The 24,918-nt window shown below is 26.2% G+C and overlaps 1 protein-coding gene across 1 annotated transcript; it reads right to left on the reverse strand.

Moving 5' to 3' along the window:
- Nucleotides 1-3,935: 3,935 nt before the first annotated feature.
- On the reverse strand, nucleotides 3,936-24,462 carry LOC145836474 (uncharacterized). Its single transcript, XM_082944275.1, has 26 exons — nucleotides 24,380-24,462; nucleotides 23,754-23,864; nucleotides 23,264-23,379; nucleotides 22,137-22,290; nucleotides 19,967-20,026; nucleotides 19,686-19,781; nucleotides 17,719-17,840; nucleotides 17,302-17,473; nucleotides 17,058-17,117; nucleotides 16,778-16,873; nucleotides 14,804-14,925; nucleotides 14,387-14,558; nucleotides 14,143-14,202; nucleotides 13,858-13,953; nucleotides 11,874-11,995; nucleotides 11,458-11,629; nucleotides 11,219-11,278; nucleotides 10,937-11,032; nucleotides 9,961-10,082; nucleotides 9,598-9,754; nucleotides 8,842-9,156; nucleotides 8,014-8,181; nucleotides 6,598-6,906; nucleotides 5,775-5,942; nucleotides 4,701-4,938; nucleotides 3,936-4,170 (listed from the first exon to the last, which is right to left on the reverse strand). The coding sequence occupies exons 1-26, from the start codon at nucleotides 24,426-24,428 to the stop codon at nucleotides 3,936-3,938; spliced, it is 3,648 nt and encodes a 1,215-aa protein (XP_082800401.1). The 5' UTR covers nucleotides 24,429-24,462.
- Between the last annotated feature and the right edge of the window lie 456 nt (nucleotides 24,463-24,918).

The raw sequence follows: 24,918 nt of genomic DNA on the forward strand, positions 1-24,918 counted from the left end.
AAGTAAAACTTTAAAAAATAGTTAGTTTTGAGCTATACAGTTTTTATTAGAATTATATAAAGTATTAGTTTGTCCTTCTTCTTTTTAGCAAGCTTTGAAAAATATTAATTTTTTTTTATAACAACTACTATACCTGTAATAAAGACTTTTTTCTTTATAAGATAAATCTAAAACTTGTTTACGCTGAACGCTCATAAAGCTGTTTAATATATAATGATTTAGCGTGGTGATAGGAATTATTTTCAAGTATAAGCTTTAAATATTTTGTTCAATTCAAGAAAAATATTTAATTTTACACAAAATTATGTTTTTATTGCTTAGACTTCAAACAAAACTTTTAAATTTCAAGTTTTATCGCTTCACTGAAATAATTCTGTATTAAAAAAATTAATAAGTAGCTAAAAACATAATTTTAAAAACTAATGATTAATCAAGCTAAATGTTGCAAAGTACATTTTTACGAAAAATGTTCCTATAAAGCTCTTACTTATTTAGGAGCAACAGTACTCTTTAAATTGTACCTTTGTACCGCAAACAAACAAGTTAAGAAGTTAATACTGGACATGACGTTAAACTGTTCTGGTGTATGACTCGATAACCGAAAGGTTTTTTCGTACAGCAGATCTTTGAACCGAATTTCTTGAGAGTCTTTTTTTATCGTTCAATAAGCAATAGTAACTGTGAATAATAAAACATTTTTGACATTGTCATGACAATCGAACGACAAAAAAAAACGCTCAAATGTTTGGTCCCAGGATTTAGTGCACGAAGAACTTTTCGGTTATCGAGTCCGAGACATCTGGTCAAATGGACAAATGTTCTATAAAATGATACAACAAAATATAAGCTCAACAAATTAAAATATTACGCTTATCTTTGTTATATTTACTTTGATATTTGTAACAATATTTATTTTGAAATTTTTTCAGAAAATTATAGCTTTTAAAAGTTTCTAATGACTTAAAACACAAAATAAAAACTTTATTTTACAGAAGTGTGCATTAATTGAGTTCAAAAACCATGTTTATAGTTGTTGATAAATAAAAAAGAATAAATACATAAAGAAAAGTTCAGTTGTTTTTCAATAAAAACAGATAATTAGCTTTAGGTTGTAATTGCTAAGTGTTCTAGCTGGTGTATAATTTACTTCAAGATTATATTTTTTGTTTTTAATCTAACATTTGAAAAAAAAAGTAGTTTTTGTAATAAAGAATTACATATGAAAAAGTTGAAATGCTTGTTTCGTTGACGATTTATAAAAGCTACACGCTTGTGTACGATAGTACTTTTTTACTATCCCTACGTAAATTAAATTATTTCTGTATTTAATACTAATCGAAAGTTCAAAATCAAAACTATGATATAAAAATTAAAATGAAATGTTCTTTAAACTTCGTAAAATACAGACAAAATTAAAAAACACTACACTCCAGTCCAGGGTTTCACAAACTGTTTTTATAAGGCTATGGCGACCTCCGAACTTTCCTTAAACACACCAAATACTTTTTTTATTGCTCTTAAACTCTAGAATATCTAATGTAAATTTCAAATTTTATTCTCATGGCATCCCCTTTCACAGCTTATGACCCACTAAACTTCTAAAATTTCCCATAACAATTACCCTGCTTTAGACTTTAATAAAGTTTTAACTAACTAGTTTTTTTAAGTATGATTATTTAAATAAAACAATAGCTGTAATTAAATACAGCATTTCAAGCAAAGCAAACTCTATGCTTTAGTTATTTAATTAAGATATTTTTAACTACTTAATGGAAAAGTCGTAAAAAACTAATTTTACTGATAAGATAGAAAATAATTTTGTTCAATAACTAGATTTTATTATTTAAAAACTATTAGTAAACTATTATGCAATCATTAAAAAAAATTATTCATTTAATTTTATATTTGTTATAGCAGGCAAGTTTGCAAGTTTGATAGACCTTCAAAATGTCAGTAATTTTACTTCATCATTAGTCTAACAAACATAACTACTGTATACTAAAAAGCATATCTGAAATACTATTAAGAAAAAAACATTGTGTTTTTAGTCATCAGAAAAAACTAACAAACTATAATAATTTTAAAAAGTTTTTTATTTCGCATACAAAAATTCATAAAACTTTGCTAAGATTTTATTTTATTTTGTAGCTTTTATCAATAAAATTAAAACTGTTTTTACAAACATTACTAAAATTTACTAAATACTGTTTCATTAAAACTAATAAACTTAAAAAATAAGAACTTGTTGTTATTACATATTTCATTTACTTATGCTAATTAACAGTTTACTTTCTTTATACATTCAACTAATAATAGTCTGTGCGAGTTAAACAAAAATTTATACATTCAAAATTAATACAACAAGTTTTACAAGTCCACTCATTTTATCTAAAAACTATATTAATATTAGAACAATTTTTTTTTTTCTAATTTAATTTTAAGTGCAACTGTATAAAACGAAGACCTTTTGTTAGAAAATGTGTTAAAATTATATAACTAAAACGGAACTAAAACGTTTTATATTTTCTGTCATAAAAATAAAATCTTGTAGTATGAGATTTAAATTAAAATGTATAATAAGATTAAAAATAAATCAATAATAATTAAACTCGTTGCTATTTCACTTTAAAACTAAAACCATAAATGTTTATTTCTTATAAAGCTTTTACATAAAAAATTATTGAACTAAATTATATAAAAAAATGTATAAAAATGTTAGTTTTATAACGACTGACTTTCAAACAGATTTTAGTAGAAACATACGCATAACAAAAACAACAAATAATGAAAGTAATAATAAAGCAGCACTAAAATAACATCTTATAAACTTAAGAAACTTTTTTAAATCTACAAGCTGTTTTATTATATATCAATATATTTATAACTGTTAGTCTTATTTTAAAGTTTTTAGTTTAAATAAAAACACTTTTGCGAATATATGAAAAATTAGTCTCAAAAATTATTAAAAATTTAATGCTGCAAGAAAAAAATAAAAACGTAACTTGATTAAAAAATTGTTCAATTTTAGTAATGTTTTAAAAGCTGCTTAAAGTTAATTTCCTGTAAAGATAAAAAAGAATGTAAGTCATATAAAGACTTTTTGTTTATTTTAAAATGTGCATTGGTATTCATTGCATTATGTTAACGTAAAGGAATTGTGTAATGAATTGACAAAACTTTCATCTCTATAGGATGCTATTTTGATGCAAACGTTTAAAAAGGTATAAAATATAAGTATAAAATAAACCGTTTTAGATTTAATGTTTTATTGTTGTTTAATTAAGACTCTTGAAAATACTTGAAAGTAAAACCAAAATAAGTTTTATTAAATTCTTAAAAGAAACAGCATTGTAATACAAAAGAGATTCGTGGGTATTTTAGGCCGTCAGTATTTTATCAAAAGCATCATAAGTCTTGTTATTAAGTAGATAAAAACATTTTTATTATTAAGGTTTAACATTTATTGCACGTTTTTCTGCAGACCCTTTGTATAGAATTAGATAAACAAAATCTTTTGTATAATCGGCAATATTGTGAGGATTCTAGATCCACGCACAGATAATAGTTTGAATCTGTCAAATGTTTACTTTATTAAAAAATATTTAATTTATTTATTTTTAAAGTCAACATAAGCGCAACCAGAATTTATTTTAAAATCAATTAACTTAAGTATTAACTTTTAATTAGAACAACATAACTTAGGTACTTAAACAAAACTTATTTTGATTTAGAACGTTTAAATTAAGTTTGAATATAGCATCTATTTACTAACTAAGAAATATCTCATGTAATAAATACTATATAATACTATATTGAAACATACTATTTTTTTATTGCTTAACTTTTTAATATTAAATAAAAAAACCTTAGTCTTAAGTTTTATATTTTCTTGGTATCCTATTTAACTTAACATATATGTTTTCCATAGTAAACCATTACAAACCTTCAAACACTTTACAGCAAGTTTTAGCGCAGTATTGTTGCATGTAAGTGTACGCCTCGCTTGAAGCTTGGCAGTATCCACGCAATACGTAAAAAGGACAACTAGAACGCGAATCTGCTTTCAAGTCACATTTTGAAGATGTTGAACAATCTCCCAAGTTGCATTGTTCAATTTCAGAATTAAATCCCGTGCAACCATTCTCTTCTTCAAACCCGTACAGACAAAACCTATATAAAATTGAAAGCTGCAGTTTAGTTGTGTAATAATACTTTAACTACGTTAATAACGTTCAAATTTTCAGGTTATATTTTAATTTAATGTTGTCGACAAGACGTTGAGCTGTACCCAAGTGGTGTGCGACTCAATAGCCAAATGTTTTTTCGTACACCAGCTCCTAAAACCAATTACTTTAAGCACTCTTTTTTATCGTTCAATAAACATTGCACTTTTTAAATATTGAAATACTACTATATCAAAACAAATACCTCTTTTATCGTTTATATTTTTTGCTTTTTTATAAGATTTAATTTAAGACGATTTCAATCATATTTTATCTCTGTTAAAGTATTTGTAATTTAATTCTTTTGATTATTAAAAATATCTTTTTCGTGTTATAAATAATAAAAACATACCTTAAACACTTGTTCTTAATAAACTTCACGGGATTTTTACTCATAACATGGACGTTGTTATCAAATATATATAATTTAAAAAACTAATGAATATTAAAACTAATTAATCATAAAACTATGTTTACCTGTTTTTTCTTTTAGTACCATCGCCACAGGTCACGCTGCACTCCGAGTATTCGGACCAAGCCGACCAGGTAGGACAAGGTTCTGTTGACACGCACTTTTCAAATTTTTCACTTTCTCCTTCGTCGCAGCCGTCATCTCCATTTTCTCCATTTACACAGGTACGAGTGTACAATTGCACTCCTTCATTTTCTCCACAGGTAACACTGCATTGACCGGAAATTGCCCATTCACTCCAAACTGAAGTGCATTAAAATATTAAAAAGGTTTTTTCTTTGGCATTTAGTTGATTTAAAACATTGAAAACTCTTTAATTTAATTTTGAGTTTTAGATAATATGATTACAAAGATATATTCAAAGTTTCATAACGCTAAGAATTTTTTTTTTTAATCAGAATTACTTTATGTTTGCAATATCTTTCCTTTGACAATTTTTAGGAAGATTAGGGGAAATTTAAACTTAGTGTGAGACAGCACTTATATTTATTGTTTTTATAATATTAAAATGAGTATTTTTTAAACTGACTCGTAGAAAAGCATTTAAGAATTTTTGATTAGTTTTTAAATATCAATAAAGAAAGCTATAGTCAATTTTCTATGAGAAATAAACAATTTAAAATTTTTCTTCTAACAATAAACTATCTTAAATTGTAGCTAACAATATAGTTTTTTAAAATACAAAATTTTTTATTTGTAAAAATAGCTAATAATGTTTAAGGTTTTAAGGCTTGCTAACAATGTTTGCTTTTATATGGTTTAAAAATATTCTTTCTAACATAAAATCTCTAAAGTTATAGATTAGATAAATGTTTGTACTTACAAAGTTTAATGTTTTATTTTGGAAACGAAATTTTTTTAACTTTTTGAAAAAAGTGTAAATTTAAAACACATAAAAGAAGTTCAATACACTTTTTGTTTATTAGTTTATTAGATGTTCATCTCAAATGAAGCATTGGTTTTAAAAACGGTACAATTTCTACAAATCTGTTTTTATATAAAACTATTAATTTATGAATATATTATTTACTTTATATGTTAAACGTAATCGTAAAGTATACTCCAAAATTCAAACTAACATGAGCAACTTTGATCTTCGCAAACTCTTATCTTGATGTCTTTACCAAGGCAACCGTCTTCACCCTGGTTGCCAGCAACACAAGTTCTGAATGATGTTTGAACTCCTCCTCCACATGAAGCAGTACATACATTCCAATCACTCCAAGAAGACCAAGTAGGACACAGATCTGGTTTAGAAAAAAGTTAACTAATTGCTACAATGATTTAAATCCTTTTTTTATATACTGAAATTTTTGTTTCTTTTTTGTGTTTTCTTCTTTTATATGCTTTACTATTCATTATTCAAGTAAAAAGTAATCTTAAAACTTATGCTTTTTTGTTTTGAAATATACATATATGCTTCTTTTTCTTTTTTTAGTAGCTGCGCTAGGTAAGTTTAAAAGTAAGTATGCAACACAAATTACTCCTAATATTGTTATTAAATGAGAACCTAAAACTTTTATAAAGTTTACGTTGAAAAATTAACCTAATAAATGTGATAAAATATTTTTTTTCCAAAGTTCAGTCTTGCGATATTTTATTAGAGGTGTTTTATACTTTTTTATAAGCCTACAGTACGCGATTTAATAAATATAAATTAATTTTGAAATTGATATTGTACATTTCAATTTAAAAAAAAGTAAAATGAAGATCCTCTTTAATAAAATAATTTTGATACAAAGAACTTTCTTAGACGCTTTAAGTTTGAAATACCAAAGCTTAAAATTAAAATAAGCAGTAGTGTAGGTGTAATAGTATGAATGTTCTTCGAGTGTTTAAGTAAAAAACTCGAAATTTTAGCTAACTTATGATTTTTAAAGACCACTAGACTTTCTTACAAACATTTATTGCAAACATCTGTTTCATTATTCTCTCCTGGACAAGCCCCATCCACAATTTCATCAGATGTTTTGCAAACTCGGGTTTTTATTCTTTCTCCTTCGCCACAAGTCACACTGCACTCCGAGTATTCGGACCAAGCCGACCAGGATGGACAAGGTTCTGTTGACACGAGCTCTTCTAATTTTACACTTCCTCCTTCGTTGCAGCCGTCATCTCCATTTTCGCCATTCACACAGGTACGAGTGTACCTTTGCACCCCATATCCACAGGTAACACTGGGCTGACCAGAAATTGCCCACTCACCCCAAACTGAAATGCATTAAAATATTTAAAATGCTTTTTCTTTGGCATTTAGTTGATTTAAAACATTGAAAACTACTTTTTTTTGAGTTTAGATATTATGATTACAAAGACATATTTAAAGTTTCATCATATTTTGTGAGACAGTACTAGTAATTTTTCTTTTTATAATATTAAAATGAGTATTTTTGAAACTAACTCATAGAAAAGCAGTTAGGAATTTTCGGTTAGTTTTTAAATATCAATTTAAAAAACTATAATTAATTTTCCTTAAGAAATAAACAATTTGAAAGTTTTTCTTCTATTAAAAACTATATTATATTATAGCTAACAATATAGTTTTTAAAAATACATAAATTTTTACTTGTAGGAATAGCTTATAATGTTTAAGGTTTTAAGGCTTGCTAACAATGTTTGCTTTTATACGGTTTAAAAATATTCTTTCTAACATAAAATCTCTAAAAATTTTAGATTAGATAAATGTTTGTACTTACAATGTTTAAAGTTTTATTTTAGAAACAAAAATTTTTTAGTTTTTTTAATAAAGTGTTATTTTAAAACACATAAAATAATTTCAATAATCATAGAAAGGCAGTTAAGAGTTTTTTTGTTAATTTTTAAATATCATAACTATAGTTATTTTTCTTTAACAAATAAACAATTTAAAAGTTTTTACTCTATTAATAAACTATCTTATATTTTAGCTAACAATATAGTTTTTTAAAAAACATAATTTTTTACTAATAATGTTTTAGGTTTTAAAGCTTGCTAACAATGTTTGCTTTAATACGGTTTAAAAGTACTCTTCCTAACTTAGAAATTTCTAAAACTTTAGATAGATAAATGTTTGTACTTACAATGTTTAATGTTTTATTTTGGAAACGAAAAATATTTTAGTTTTTTTAATAAAATGTTATTTTAAAACACATAAAATAAATTCAATGAACTTTTTGTTTATTAGTTTAGTAGATGTTTATTCTCAAATGAAACATTGGTTTTGAAAACGGTACAATTTCTACAAATCTGTTTTTATAAAAAACTATTAAATTTACGAATATATTATTTACCTTATATGTTAAACGTAATCGTAAAGTATACTCCATAATTCAAACTAACATGGGCAACTTTTATCTGCGCAAACTCTTATCTTGATGTCGTTACCAAGGCAACCGTCTTCACCCTGGTTGCCACCAACACAAGTTCTGAATGATGTTTGCACTCCTCCTCCACATGAAGCAGTACATCCACTCCAATCACTCCAAGAAGACCAAGTAGGACACGGATCTAGTTTAGAAAAAAGTAAACTCATTACTACAATGATTTTAATTACATATTTTTTTTATACTGAAAATTTTTATTTCTTTTTGTGTTTTCTTCTTTTATATGCTTTACTATTCAATATTCAAGTAAAAAGTAATCTTAAAACTTATGCTTTTTAGTTTTGAAATATACATATATGCTTCTTTTTCTTTTATTAGTAGCTGCGCTAGGTAAGTTTAAAAGTAAGTATACAGCACAAATTACTCCTAATATTGTTATTAAATGAGAACCTAAAACTTTTACAAAGTTTACATTAAAAAATTAACCTAACATATGTGATGAAATAATTTTATTTCAAAGTTCAGTCTTGCGGTATTTTATTATAGGTGTTTTATACTCTTTTTATAAGCCTACAGTACGCGCTTTAATAAATATAAATTAATCTTGAAATTGTTATTGTACATTTCAATTTGAAAAAATTAAAATGAAGATCCTCTTTAATAAAACAATTCTGATACAAAAAACTTCCTTAGACGCTTAAAAATTAAAGTACCAAAGCTTAAAATTAAAATAAGCAGTAGTGTAGGTGTAATAGTATGAATGTTCTTCGAGGGTTTAAGTAAAAAAAACTCAGAATTTTAGCTAACTTATGATTTTTAAACACCACTAGACTTTCTTACAAACATTTATTGCAAACATCTGTTTCATTATCCTCTCCTGGACAAGCCCCATTCACAATTTCATCAGATGTTTTGCAAACTCGGGTTTTTATTCTTTCTCCTTCGCCACAAGTTACGCTGCACGCCGAGTATTCGGACCAAGGCGACCAGGAAGGACAAGGATCTGTTGACACGCACTTTTCTAATTTTTCACTTTCTCCCTCGTTGCAGCCGTCATCTCCATTTTCGCCATTCACACAGGTACGAGTGTATAACTGCACCCCTGCATTTTCTCCACAGGTAACACTGCACTGACCAGAAATTACCCATTCACCCCAATCTAAAAATATATTTAAATTGTTTTTCGAGTTTATTGAAGTACATTGAACATTTCAAGCTTTGTTTAAGCATTTTATTAAATAAAAGCATCAAATATATAAATTAATATATATATATTTGATGCTCTTAGTTTTACATAATTAATAATATATAACTCAAATAAAAATAAAATAAACATTTTTGCAGGTGTCATTGAACTCTTGCTTAATTGGTCTACTAGTACCCGCTACGGAAACTATAGTTGAACATTATAATAAAAACAATGTAAAACAACAAAACTTTTTATTACTAAACTTTTTATTATTTAACTTTTGTTTAAAAGTTTTTGAATTAGTTTATTATTTATAGTCATCTCATTCTTTTTATTTTTAATTAAACAGTTAATTAATCTTAATCGTTTAAACTCAACAAAATAGTTTAAAATACATGAATATGGTTTTACTTGTGTTACTGATATCTGTGTTTTCAAATGTGTAGTCGTAGCTTGGTGATTCAGTAACATTGTCACCAAAAACCGTGAAAGGTTCGGTATTAGTTTCGGAAAAGAGGTTGTTAGGTTGGGTTGTTGTTTGTGACGTCGTGGTCGCGTTTGTTTTGTTCTTGGATGACGTAAATAAGTATTAGTTTTTGTAAGTATTTTTTTATGACAAAAGTTGAGATAAAACGCTAAATAAATCTTAAATAATTTATTTTTAAATAATTTCAGTAAATTAATCTGTAAATGTGTATGATAAGAAATGTTACGACGACCGAGAAAATACTTGTCGTAACTCTTAAGTATAAGTGTTTTAGTTTTTAAACTTACTTTTAGTATAGATTGTATTAGTTTCAGGCAAACGGGAACGCGTTCGAAGACATTTGGACAGCTACTGCAATTGTTTCTACAACTTGCTATACATGGTCCACTTTTAGGGATAGGCGTTCGATCTTTAAAGATAAAACACAGTTTGTTAGAAAAATAAGGAAACAAAAATGTAAGATATTCTCATGTATATTCTAAACACTTATTGAAAAAAAGTTTTTGTTGGCTTGAAATTCCATAAATGTTCATTTTATTATTAGATACTTATTGACTTAACATAAAAATTGAAGAAGTAGAAAAGAATTTAAATAGTTATTGTTCTTTTACAAAAAATATAAGTGTGAACACATTATTTTTCATTGATATTGTGCTTTGATCATTTAACTAAACCCTAAAAGTTTAATAGTCAAAAATGTAATGGTATGTTTTGATTGTAGTTGAAAATTTTTGTAAAAAAAAAACTAACGACTTTACTTTGAATCTTTTTAAAAGGTTCTCTTTAGTTTACGATAAAGTTTTAAAGTTTAATTTGGTGCTATTAAACTATTAGAATAATTTAAAAACTATAATGTTATAAGATTAATTGACTATTGTAAGCTAGTGTAAAACAAAAGAACTTTAGTTTAAAAAAAAAAAAAATTTATTAGTCAAGTTTATAATTTACAACTAAATATTTTTGGACTTATATAAGATACTTTTGTCTTGTTTATATCTAGTTCTTGTTTTGACAACAAAAATTTACATTGGAATTTTGTGTAGAGTTTACAATTAAAACCTTTCTAAAATGTTGAATGAATATGTTATGATAAGTTATTACAACAAGTTTATGTAAATTATGATGAAACACCTACTAATCAACACGTTCTCAACTACATAACTCAATATTTGAAGTACATAAATACGATCTGTACTTCAAGCTTACATTCACACTTAAATAATTCATTGCTAAACAACTTAAAGTGTAAAAAAAAACACTAACCGCATTTGAACAAGCATTTTCTGCATGACACGTAACCTGGCACAGGAAAACATTCATCAAAACATTCTCCTATTTTTTTCTTCTCAGCTGGTGTCACTACAGTTAAAGTTTTCAGTTAGTTATATTTATAAATAACTATTTAGTTTTGTACTATTCATACTTACTTTAAGATGCATTTTTTTTTTTTAATGTTTATACATTGTTGTGAAAATAGTGTTCTCATTCTGATCATTTTTTAATGATCTTGATAACAAATTAAAATACATATGATTTAAACTCAACATTTTTCGTCGACGAGATTAGGTCCTGACAAAGATCTTTCAATAGTATCCGATTGGGAAGCTACAATTAAATAGAATAGTTAAAAAAAGCAAGTAATTTTATATTGTTATACGTTTAATTAAATTATTCATATATTTGTTTATAGTCATATCGTTACTTTTATTTATAATTAAGTTAGTTACCAATTTAAATCACTTATCCTCAATAAAATAGTGTAAAATACATGAGTACGGTTTTACTTGTGTTACTGATGTCTGTGTTTTCAAATGTGTAGTCGTAGCTTGGTGACTCAGTAACATTGAGGAAACCTTTAAAATCACCCAAAACCGTGAAAGGTTCGGTATTGGTTTCGGAAAAGAGGTTGTTAGGTTGGGTTGTTGTTTGTGACGTCGTGGTCGCGTTTGTTTTGTTCTTGGGTGACGTAAATAAGTATTAGTTGTTATAAATTATGACAAAAATTTAGATGAAACGCCAAATAACCTTACATAAGTTACTTTTTAATAATTTCATTATATCAAACTGTGACTTTATTAAATATTTATATAAATAAAATTCTAAAGTAAATGTAAGATAAGAATAATACCAAGGACCGCAAAAATACTTATCATACATTATCATAACTTTAAAGTATAAGTGTTTTAGTTTTTAAACTTACTTTTAGTATAGATTGTATTAGTTTCAGGCAAACGGGAACGCGTTCGAAGACATTTGGACAGCTACTGCAATTGTTTCTACAATTTGCTATACATGGTCCACTTTTAGGAACAGGTGTTCCTTCTTTAAAGATAAAATACAGTTTGTTAGACACTTAATGTAACAAAACTGTTAAGTATTCTCATAATCTTCTAAGACTTAAGAAAAAAAAATGTTTTATAAGTCTGAAATTCCATAAATGTTCATTATATTAATAGATACTTATTTACTAAAGATAATAATTGAAGAATTGGAAAAAAAAATATTATTATTCTTCTACAAAAAGCATAAGTGTGAACAAATAGTTTTTAATTGATATTGAGCTTTAAATCATTTAACTAAACCTTAAAAATTTAATAGTCAAAAATATTCTCTTTAGTTTTCCATAAAGTTATAAGAGTTGATTTAGTACTATTAGACTATTAAAATAATTTAAAAACCATAACATTACAAAGATTAATTGACTATTTTAAACAAGTATAATACAAAAGAACTTTTGTTTTTAAAGAAAAAATCGTTTTAAACTAGTTAAGTTTATAGAATACGAATGAAATTTATTTTATTTATGTAAGAGACTTTTGTTTTGTTTATAACTAGCTCTTATTTTTACAACTACAACTCACATCACATTGTTATTAAGAGTTTAAAAATAAAAACCCTACTAATTGTTAAATAGATGTTGTATTATTCATAAATGATTAAGTGTTTACAACAAATTAGTGTAAAAACTTATTAAACATCTACTAATCATGACGTATTCAAACACAAAACTCAATATTTAAAGCATATAAATACGATCTGTTTTTTAAGCTTACATTCACATCAGGGGTGTAGCGTAGGGAGGGACACTGGCGCATGCGTGCCACCCAAAAAAAGAAAAGAAGTAAAAAAAAAAAGAATGTAATATCATTGTCCCTTATTGTTTAATTTTTTGCTTAATTTACCTTTTTTCAACTGTGTTTATCTAGCATTCGAAAAGTTAAACGAAATTTTGGATACCAATTAGTGACATGTTAGTGAAATTATCCAATATACTTGTTCGGTGCGCATGATATTAATGATATTGATGAAAAACTCCATAAGGAAAAATTTTTAAACTCCATTAACTTCATAAGAATTTAGACTCAAAACGTACGCAATTAATTAGTGCACCGCACTAGTATACCTTATGACAGACTTTCCTACAAAAAGTTTACAAAAATACGTCACGCTTAAAGGAAAATTAAACAATTTTAATTTTTTTTTATGCTACAATAAATTTTAAGACTACTGCTAGTTTTATGATCTTTATTTTTGTAAACATACAAGAAAAAGCGTGTCGGCCTATGAGAAATAAACTTTGTTTGTGATTTTTGTTTTAAACAAATACAATCAGATGAATTAAATTTTTAAAGTATACTTTTAACAAATTTACAAATTTGTAATAAGTTGAAATAACAGTTATAAAGCTGGTCTACTTTAACTTCTGTGTAACTTAATTTAAATTGTGTGCAATGAGGTGTTGTTATCACTGTTGTATTGTATATTAAAGAGATTGAAAAATTTTTCGTAAATAAAACAGATACTTTCGTTTTATTGAATATAATTATTTTTAAAGATATAAAGTTTACTGTAAGTAGTTATAACAATTTTTATTTACTAAGTTACATTTGTGCGAATATAAGAATTCTAAAGAAATATGTACTTTTTTTTTAATTGTCTAACTTTGTAATACATAAGTAATTTTTAAAACAGTTACTTCGAACTAATTTTACTTAATGAATTTATTTCAATATTAAAACTTATAAAAAGAACTTTTTATAGCTAATTACAAAAGTTTTAACTTAGGGGATTTTTTTGAGAAAGAAATTTTTGCACCCCCTGACCAAAATACCACGCTACGCCACTGATTCACACTTGAACAATTGACTGCTGTATAACTTAAAATGTAAAAATATAACACTAACTGCATTTGTACAAGCATTTTCTGCATGGCACGCAACCTGGCACAGGAAAACATTCATCAAAACATTCTCCTATTTTTTTCTTCTCAGCTGGTGTCACTACAGTTAAAGTTTTCAGTTAGTTATGTTTATAAATAACTATTTAGTTTTGTACTATTCATACTTACTTTAAGATGCATTTTTTTTTATTTAAAATGTTTATACATTGTTGTGAAAATAGTGTTCTCATTCTGATCATTATTTAACTATGTTGATTACAAATTAAAATACATATGATTTAAACTCAACATTTTTCGTCGTCAAGATTAGGTCCAAATAAAGATCTTTCAAAAGTATCCGATTGGGAAGCTACAATTAAATAGAATAATTAAAAAAAGCAAGTAAACTTGTATTATTATACCTTCAGTTGAAAACTTTATATTCGTATATTTGTTTATAGTCATATCGTTATTTTCTTTTATAATTAAGTTAGTAACTAATTTTATCACTTATCATCAACAAAATAGTTTAATATACATGAATACGGTTTTACTTGTGTTACTGATGTCTGTGTTTTCGAATGTGGAGTCGTAGCTTGGTGATTCAGTAGCATTGAGGAAACCTTCAAAATCACCCAAAACCGTGAAAGGCTCGGTATCGGTTTCGGAAAAGAGGTTGTTAGGTTGGGTTGTTGTTTGTGACGTCGTGGTCGCGTTTGTTTTGTTCTTGGGTGACGTAAATAAGTATTAGTTGTTATAAATTATGACAAAAATTTAGATGAAACGCCAAATAACCTTACATAAGTTACTTTTTAATAATTTCAATAAATCAAACTGTGATTTTGCTAAAATATTTATATATACAAAATTCTAAAGTAAATGTAAGATAAGAATAGTACCAAGGACCGCAAAAATACTTATCATACATTATCATAACTTTAAAGTATAAGTGTTTTAGTTTTTAAACTTACTTTTAGTATAGATTGTATTAGTTTCAGGCAAACGGGAACGCGTTCGAAGACATTTGGACAGCTACTGCAATTGTTTCTACAATTTGCTATACATGGTCCACTTTTAGGAATAGGTGTTCCTTCTTTAAAGATAAAATACAGTTTGTTAGACACTTAATGTAACAAAACTGTTAAGTATTCTCATAATCTTCTAAGACTTAAGAAAAAAAAAATGTTTTATAAGTCTGAAATTCCATAAATAATCATTATATTAATAGATACTTATTTACTCAAGATAATAATTGAAGAATTGGAAAAAAAATATTATTATTCTTCTACAAAAAGCATAAGTGTGAACAAATAGTTTTTAATTGATATTGAGCTTTAAATCATTTAACTGAACCTTAAAAATTTAATAGTCAAAAATGTTCTCTTTAGTTTTCCATAAAGTTATAAGAGTTGATTTAGTACTATTAGACTATTAAAATAATTTAAAAACCATAACATTACAAAGATTAATTGACTATTTTAAACAAGTATAATACAAAAGAACTTTTGTTTTTAAAGAAAAATTCGTTTTAAACTAGTTAAGTTTATAGAATACGAATGAAATTTATTTTATTTATGTAAGAGACTTTTGTTTTGTTTATAACTAGCTCTTATTTTTACAACTACAACTCACATCACATTGTTATTAAGAGTTTAAAAATAAAAACCCTACTAATTGTTAAATAGATGTTTTATTATTCATAAATGATTAAGTGTTTACAACAAATTAGTGTAAAAACTTATTAAACATCTACTAATCATGACGTATTCAAACACAAAACTCAATATTTAAAGCATATAAATACGATCTGTTTTTCAAGCTTACATTCACATCAGGGGTGTAGCGTAGGGAGGGACACTGGCGCATGCGTGCCACCCAAAAAAAGAAAAGAAGTAAAAAAAAAGAATATCATTGTCCCTTATTGTTTAATTTTTTGCTTAATTTACCTTTTTTCAACTGTGTTTATCTAGCATTCGAAAAGTTAAACGAAATTTTGGATACCAATTAGTGACATGTTAGGGAAATTATCCAATATACTTGTTCGGTGCGCATGATATTAATGATATTGATGAAAAACTCCGTAAGGAAAAATTTTTAAACTCCATTATCTTCATAAGAATTTAGACTCAAAACGTACGCAATTAATTAGTGCACCGCACTAGTATACCTTATGACAGACTTTCCTACAAAAAGTTTACAAAAATACGTCACGCTTAAAGGAAAATTAAACAATTTTAAATTTTTTTTATGCTACAATAAATTTTAAGACTACTGCTAGTTTTATGATCTTTATTTTTGTTAATACAAGAAAAAGCGTGTCGGCCTATGGGAAATAAACTTTGTTTGAGAGTTTTATTTTAAACAAATACAATCAGATGAATTAAATTTTTAAAGTATACTTTTAACAAATTTACAAATTTGTAATAAGTTGAAATAACAGTTATAAAGCTGGTCTACTTTAACTTCTGTGTAACTTAATTTAAATTGTGTGCAATGAGGTGTTGTTATCACTGTTGTATTGTATATTAAAGAGATTGAAAATTTTTTCGTAAATAAAACAGATACTTTCGTTTTATTGAATATAATTATTTTTAAAGATATAAAGTTTACTGTAAGTAGTTATAACAATTTTTATTTACTAAGTTACATTTGTGCGAGTACAAGAATTCTAAAGAAATATGTACTTTTTTTTAATTGTCTAACTTTGTAATACATAAGTAATTTTTAAAACAGTTACTTCGAACTAATTTTACTTAATGAATTTATTTCAATATTAAAACTTATGAAAAGAACTTTTTATAGCTAATTACAAAAGTTTTAACTTAGGGGATTTTTTTGAGAAAGAAATTTTTGCACCCCCTGACCAAAATACCACGCTACGCCACTGATTCACACTTGAACATTTGACTGCTGTATAACTTAAAATGTAAAAATATAACACTAACTGCATTTGTACAAGCATTTTCTGCATGGCACGCAACCTGGCACAGGAAAACATTCATCAAAACATTCTCCTATTTTTTTCTTCTCAGCTGGTGTCACTACAGTTAAAGTTTTCAGTTAGTTATATTTATAAATAACTATTTAGTTTTGTACTATTCATACTTACTTTAAGATGCATTTTTTTTTTAATGTTTATACATTGTTGTGAAAATAGTGTTCTCATTCTGATTATTGTTTAACTATGTTGATTACAATTTAAAATACATATGATTTAAACTCAACATTTTTCGTCGTCAAGATTAGGTCCAAATAAAGATCTTTCAAAAGTATCCGATTGGGAAGCTACAATTAAATAGAATAATTAAAAAAAGCAAGTAAACTTGTATTATTATACCTTCAGTTGAAAACTTAATATTCGTATATTTGTTTATACTCATATCGTTATTTTCATTTATAATTAAGTTAGTAACTAATTTTATCACTTATCATCAACAAAATAGTTTAATATACATGAATACGGTTTTACTTGTGTTACTGATGTCTGTGTTTTCGAATGTGTAGTCGTAGCTTGGTGATTCAGTAGCATTGAGGAAACCTTCAAAATCACCCAAAACCGTGAAAGGCTCGGTATTGGTTTCGGAAAAGAGGTTGTTAGGTTGGGTTGTTGTTTGTGACGTCGTAGTCGCGTTTGTTTTGTTCTTGGATGACGTAAATAAGTATTAGTTGTTATAAATTATGACAAAAATTTAGATGAAACGTCAAATAACCTTACATAAGTTATTTTTTAATAATTTCAATAAATCAAACTGTGACTTTGCTAAAATATTTATATATACAAAATTCTAAAGTAAATGTAAGATAAGAATAGTACCAAGGACCGCGAAAACACTTTTCATAACTTATCATAACTTTAAAGTATAAGTGTTTTAGTTTTTAAACTTACTTTTAGTATAGATTGTATTAGTTTCAGGCAAACGGGAACGCGTTCGAAGACATTTGGACAGCTACTGCAATTGTTTCTACAATTTGCTATACATGGTCCACTTTTAGGGATAGGTGTTCCTTCTTTAAAGATAAAATACAGTTTGTTAGACACTTAATGTAACAAAACTGTTAAGTATTCTCATAATCTTCTAAGACTTAAGAAAAAAAAGGTTTTATAAGTCTGAAATTCCATAAATGTTCATTATATTAATAGATACTTATTTACTAAAGATAATAATTGAAGAATTGGAAAAAAAAAATTATTATTCTTTTACAAAAAGCATAAGTGTGAACAAATAGTTTTTAATTGATATTGAGCTTTAAATCATTTAACTAAACCTTAAAAATTTAATAGTCAAAAATGTTCTCTTTAGTTTTCCATAAAGTTATAAGAGTTGATTTAGTACTATTAGACTATTAAAATAATTTAAAAACCATAACATTACAAAGATTAATTGACTATTTTAAACAAGTATAATACAAAAGAACTTTTGTTTTTAAAGAAAAAATCGTTTTAAACTAGTTAAGTTTATAGAATACGAATGAAATTTATTTTATTTATGTAAGAGACTTTTGTTTTGTTTATAACTAGCTCTTATTTTTACAACTACAACTCACATCACATTGTTATTAAGAGTTTAAAAATAAAAACCCTACTAATTGTTAAATAGATGTTTTATTAATCATAAATGATTAAGTGTTTACAACAAATTAGTGTAAAAACTTATTAAACATCTACTAATCATGACGTATTCAAACACAAAACTCAATATTTAAAGCATATAAATACGATCTGTTTTTCAAGCTTACATTCACATCAGGGGTGTAGCGTAGGGAGGGACACTGGCGCATGCGTGCCACCCAAAAAAAGAAAAGAAGTAAAAAAAAAGAATATCATTGTCCCTTATTGTTTAATTTTTTGCCTTATTTACCTTTTTTCAACTGTGTTTATCTAGCATTCGAAAAGTTAAACGAAATTTTGGATACCAATTAGTGACATGTTAGGGAAATTATCCAATATACTTGTTCGGTGCGCATGATATTAATGATATTGATGAAAAACTCCGTAAGGAAAAATTTTTAAACTCCATTAACTTCATAAGATTTAGACTCAAAACGTACGAAATTAATTAGTGCACCGTACTAGTATACCTTATGACAGACTTTCCTACAAATAGTTTACAAAAATACGTCACCCTTAAAGGAAAATTAAACAATTTTAATTTTTTTTTATGCTACAATAAATTTTGAGACTACTGCTAGTTTTATGATCTTTATTTTTGTAAACATACAAGAAAAAGCGTGTCGGCCTATGAGAAATAAACTTTGTTTGTGATTTTTATTTTAAACAAATACAATCAGATGAATTAAAATTTTAAAGTATACTTTTAACAAATTTACAAATTTGAAGTTGAAATAACAGTTATAAAGCTGGTCTATTTTAACTTCTGTGTAACTTAATTTAAATTGTGTGCAATGAGGTGTTGTTATCACTGTTGTATTGTATATTAAAGAGATTGAAATTTTTTTCGTAAATAAAACAGATACTTTCGTTTTATTGAATACAATTATTTTTAAAGATATAAAGTTTACTGTAAGTGGTTATAACAATTTTTATTTACTAAGTTACATTTGTGCGAGTATAAAAATTCTAAAGAAATATGTACTTTTTTTAATTGTCTAACTTTGTAATACATAAGTAATTTTTAAAACAGTTACTTCGAACTAATTTTGCTTAATGAATTTATTTCAATAATAAAACTTATAAAAAGAACTTTTTATAGCTAATTACAAAAGTTTTAACTTAGGGGATTTTTTTTTTAATAAATTTTCGCACCCCCTGACCAAAATACCACGCTACGCCACTGATTCACACTTGAACATTTGACTGCTGTATAACTTAAAATGTAAAAATATAACACTAACTGCATTTGTACAAGCATTTTCTGCATGGCACGCAACCTGGCACAGGAAAACATTCATCAAAACATTCTCCTATTTTTTTCTTCTCAGCTGGTGTCACTACAGTTAAAGTTTTCAGTTAGTTATATTTATAAATAACTATTTAGTTTTGTACTATTCATACTTACTTTAAGATGCTTTTTTTTTTTAAATGTTTATACATTGTTGTGAAAATAGTGTTCTCATTCTGATTATTGTTTAACAATGTTGATTACAATTTAAAATACATATGATTTAAACTCAACATTTTTCGTCGTCGAGATTAGGTCCAAATAAAGATCTTTCAATAGTATCCGATTGGGAAGCTACAATTAAACAGAATGATTAAAAACAATGCAAATAAACTTGTATTATTATACCTTCAATTAAAAACTTTATATTCGTATATTTGTTTATAGTCATATCGTTATTTTCATTTATAATTAAGTTAGCAAATAATTGTATTACTTAACCTCAACATAATAGTTTAATATACATGAATACGGTTTTACTTGTGTTACTGATGTCTGTGTTTTCAAATGTGTAGTCGTAGCTTGGTGATTCAGTAGCATTGAGGAAACCTTCAAAATACAAAAAATCGTGAAAGGCTCGGTATTGGTTTCGGAAAAGAGGTTGTTAGGTTGGGTTGTTGTTTGTGACGTCGTGGTCGCGTTTGTTTTGTTCTTGGATGACGTAAATAAGTATTAGTTTTTATAAATATAAAAAAAAGTTTAGATGAAGTGCCAAATAACCTTACATAAGCAATTTGTAAATAATATCAATATCAAACTGTGACTGTGTTAAAATGTTTATATAAATAAATTGTTAAACTAAATGTTAGATAAGAAATGTTACCATGGACCGCAAAAATACTTATTATAACTTATCATAACTTTAAAGTATAAGTGTTTTAGTTTTTAAACTTACTTTTAGTAGAGATTGAATTAGTTTCAGGCAAACGGGAACGCGTTCGAAGACATTTGGACATCTACTGCAATTGTTTCTACAATTTGCTATACATGGTCCACTTTTAGGGATAGGTGTTCCTTCTTTAAAGATAAAACACAGTTTATTAGACACTTAATGTAACAAAACTGTAAAGTATTCTAATAAACTTCTAAGACTTAAAAAAAAAGAAAAAAAAGGTTTTATAAGTCTGAAATTCCATAAATGTTAATAGATACTTATTTACTAAAAATAACAATTGAAGAAGTAAAAAAAAATTGTTGTTATTCTTCTACATAAAGCATAAGTGTAAACATATTCTTTTCTATTGATATTGAGCTTTAAATCATTTAACTAACCCTTGAAAATTTATAGTCAACAATGTTATGGTATGTTTTGAATGTAGTTGGTAATTAAAAAAAAAAAAATGATCTTACTGTGAATCCTTTTTAAAAGGTTCTCTTTAGTTTACCATAAAGTTATAAGAGTTGATTTAGTACTATTAGATTATTAGAATAATTTAAAAACCATAATACTACACAGATTAATTGACTAATGTGAGCTAGTATAATACAAAAGAACTTTTGTTTTTTAAGAAAAGATCGTTTTAAACTAGTTAAGTTTATAAAATACGAATGATTTTTTTTTGATTTATGTAAGAGACTTTTGTCTTGTTTATAACTAGTTCTTATTTTTACAACTACAATTCACATTACATAGTTAGGAAGAGTTTTAAATAAAAAACTTACTGAAAAGTTAAATAAATATGTAATGATTCATAAATGATTAACTATTTACAATAGTTAATGTATAAACTTATAGAGCATCTACTAATCATCACGTTTTCAAATACATAACTCAATATTTAAAGCATACAAATACAATCTGTACTTCAGACCTAAATTCACACTTGAACAATTGACTGCTATACAACTTAAAATGTAAAAATATAACACTAACTGCATTTGTACAAGCATTTTCTGCATGGCACGCAACCTGGCACAGGAAAACATTCATCAAAACATTCTCCTATTTTTTTCTTCTCAGCTGGTGTCACTACAGTTAAAGTTTTTAGTTAGTTATATTTATAAATAAATATTTAGTTTTGTACTATTCATACTTACTTTAAGATGCATTTATTTTAGTTTAAAAGGTTTATACATTGTTGTAAAAATAGTGTTCTCATTCTGATTATTTTTTAATGATGTTGATTACAAATTAAAATACATATGATTTAAACTCAACATTTTTCGTCGTCGAGATTGGGACCAAATAAAGATCTTTCAAAAGTATCCGATTGGGAAGCTACAATTAAACAGATTATTAAAAACAATGCAAATAAACTTGTATTATTATACCTTCAATTAAAAATCTTATATTCGTACATTTGTTTATAGTCATATCGTTATTTTTATTTATAATTAAGTTAGTTACCAATTTTAATCACTTATCCTCAACAAAATAGTTTAATATACATAAATACGGTTTTACTTGGGTTACTGATGTCTGTGTTCTCAAATGTGTAGTCGTAGCTTGGTGATTCAGTAACACCAAAGAAGTCTTCATCTTGGTCTTCATAATAATCAAAACTAGTTAAAGGCTCGATATTGGTTCCGGAAAAGAAGTTGTTATGTTGGGTTGTTGCCTGTTTTTTTTATCTAAGATGATAAAGTCAAATTTTAGTTATTGTAAACATGACAAAAATTCAGATAAATCGCCAACTTATCTTGCATAAGTTATTTTAAAACAATTATAATAAATCAAACTGTGACTGTTCTACAACATTTTATAAACAATTTAGAAACTTTAAAACAAATCTGCGATAAGAATTGTTTTCTGAAACCTTGTAAAAACTTCTCATCAGAACGTTAAACTAACTGAAAGACTAAACAAAATTATTGATGTGGATTAAACTTTTCTGTTTTTAGAAATTAGAAATTGTAATCACAAACGAAGTTGTAGTTGTTTGGCTCCTTAGCTATTCTCGTTGACAATTAGAAAACACAGCCCTAATGGGAAAAACGCTTTTAATTTACTCTAAGATAGGGATGAGCAACGTACGGCCCTCGTGCCAGATCTAGCTCACAGATTTAAAGTAACCGGCCCGTCAAATCTTACAAAATTTAAGTTGAACACTGCCCTCAAGCATGTAAATCTAATCTGAAAAACCAGATTTTGAATCTTATACTAGATTTTTTAGGCATTTGAAATAGAGAGCAAAAAAAAAGTCTTAGGTACAATTTACGGAAGACTTGAAAACTTGCACTGGATTTAAAAAAAAACCAAATAAAATTACTGTATATTCGAAAATTATTGGGTACTTAAGTAATTCTCATGTATTAAAACCAGTCCGCCAATTACAAAGTTGTCACACTTCTAGCCCGCCGACTGAACACCCCTGTTCTATCAATACCGTCACATTTATCCTCATTTTTCCCTTTTCTACAAAATTTGTAACATCACCGAAAAGTTTTTGTATATTCTCTAATTAAATTAAAATATCCGATAAATTCTACAGTCGCTTCGTTGCATTAAAATAGTTAAAGATTTCATTAAAAACCTGAGCACACTGTTTTTATAAAAATTTTAAGTATAAGTTTTTTTAATTTTGAACTTACTTTTATTAAAAGTTGGTTTTGTTGTACGCATCTGGAAACGCAGCTAAAGGCAAATGGACATCTACTGCAAAGGTTTCTACAAATCAATGTACATTGTAATATTTCTTCGTTTTCTCCTAAAAAGATTAAAAAAATATTCTCAGTTGAATGAAAAAAATAAAGTATTTAATATATCCAAAAAATAAAAAATAAAAATTTGTCTGAAAGTCCATAATGTCCATACTGTTATTATAAATTTATTGATTACGCTTACAATTCAAGATGTAGAAAATATTTTAAATAACTATTGTTTGTTATAAAAAGCTTAAATGTTAACAGACTTTTTTTTGGTGATTTTGTGTTTTAAGTCATTTAACGACCCTAAGTACTTGATAGCCAAAATTATAATTGTGTGTTTGTGGCCAGGGGCGTCGCGTGAGGTAGATTTTTGTAGCTGTTTCTTTACTAAAAAAACAAAAGTAAAATAAAGAGTACAAAAACTATAACAAACCGCAACGGAAGAAGCATTTTCTGCATGGCACGCAACCTGGCACAGGAAAACATTTGTCAAAACACTCTCCTATTTTTTTCTCGTCCGCTGTAGTTGTTCTTGCTGTTGTCACTACGATAAAAATAATTATATAACTTTCCTTATAAGTAACTAAGAAGTTTTGTACTAATAAGACGTGTTTTATTGAGAATTGCATTTTTAGTTTTAAAACGTATACACTATTGCAAAAACAAATATCATATTCTTATCATTTTTAATGATTTTAATAACCAATTTATTCATTATTTAAACTTAAAATTTTTGTCGGCGGCATTTATTTCTGGTAAAAATCCTCCACGAGTAGCCGCTTCGGAAACTACAACTAAATGTGTTAATTAAAAAAAAACATTTATTATATATGTTACTGTCAATAGTTTTACTTGAAGTTTCTTTTAAATTTTACGCTTTTTACGTATTTTAAGATTTTCATTCTCATTATTTTTTATTCGTTAGTAACAAACTTTAACTTATCAAATTCAAATAAAAACGTTTAAATTAAAACAGTCGTTTTGTAAATATGCAACATATAAGTTTAAAATGCGTTAAACAGGTATGCATAGAACTTAAAATAATTAATTACAACTTACCTTCAAGAAACAATACTGCCGTGAGAAAAACCGAAATCAAAACCCTCATTTTTATACTTTAACTTTATTAAGTGATAATCACTGTAAAAATATACTTTTGAGTGAAATCAAATAACAGGGAACGGGACAAATATGCACGAAGAGGAAGAATTTAAGAAGCTAGAGATATTTTTGCACGAAGACACTTTTGCATGGAGGGTCACTTTTGCACGAAGGGTCATTTTTGCACAATAATAAAAAAATTAAAAAAATATAAAAAAAAAGGAAAAAAAAACAAGAAAATAAAAAAATAAACTTATTAAAACAAAAGTTACCAACTGAGGGTAAGAATCAGGGGTAACAGTGATAATAAAAATAAATAACAAAAAATTAAAACAATAAAAAATATGTTTTTAACAAAAAATTGAAAAAAATAAATAAAACTAAACTAAAAAAAAACTAAAAACATTTACCGACCGAAGTTAAGGGTTGGGGGTAGCAGTGATAGTAAAATTAAAATAAGAAACAACTAATAAACATTTAAAAAAACTAATAAATAC

The sequence above is a fragment of the Thalia democratica genome, chromosome 1 (genome assembly GCF_965202585.1).
Source record: "Thalia democratica chromosome 1, ktThaDemo2.hap1.1, whole genome shotgun sequence".
NCBI lineage: Eukaryota > Metazoa > Chordata > Thaliacea > Salpida > Salpidae > Thalia > Thalia democratica.

Excerpts from the sequence above, each read along its gene's own strand:
- LOC145836474 (XM_082944275.1), bottom strand. The coding sequence starts at position 24,428 with ATGAGGGTTTTGATTTCGGTTTTTCTCACGGCAGTATTGTTTCTTGAA. Across the intron at positions 14,559-14,803 it reads TAATACAATCTATACTAAAA|AACAAAACAAACGCGACCAC; the intron begins GTAAGTTTAAAA and ends ACGTCACCCAAG. Across the intron at positions 9,157-9,597 it reads CACAGATATCAGTAACACAA|ATTGGGGTGAATGGGTAATT; the intron begins GTAAAACCATAT and ends ATATATTTTTAG.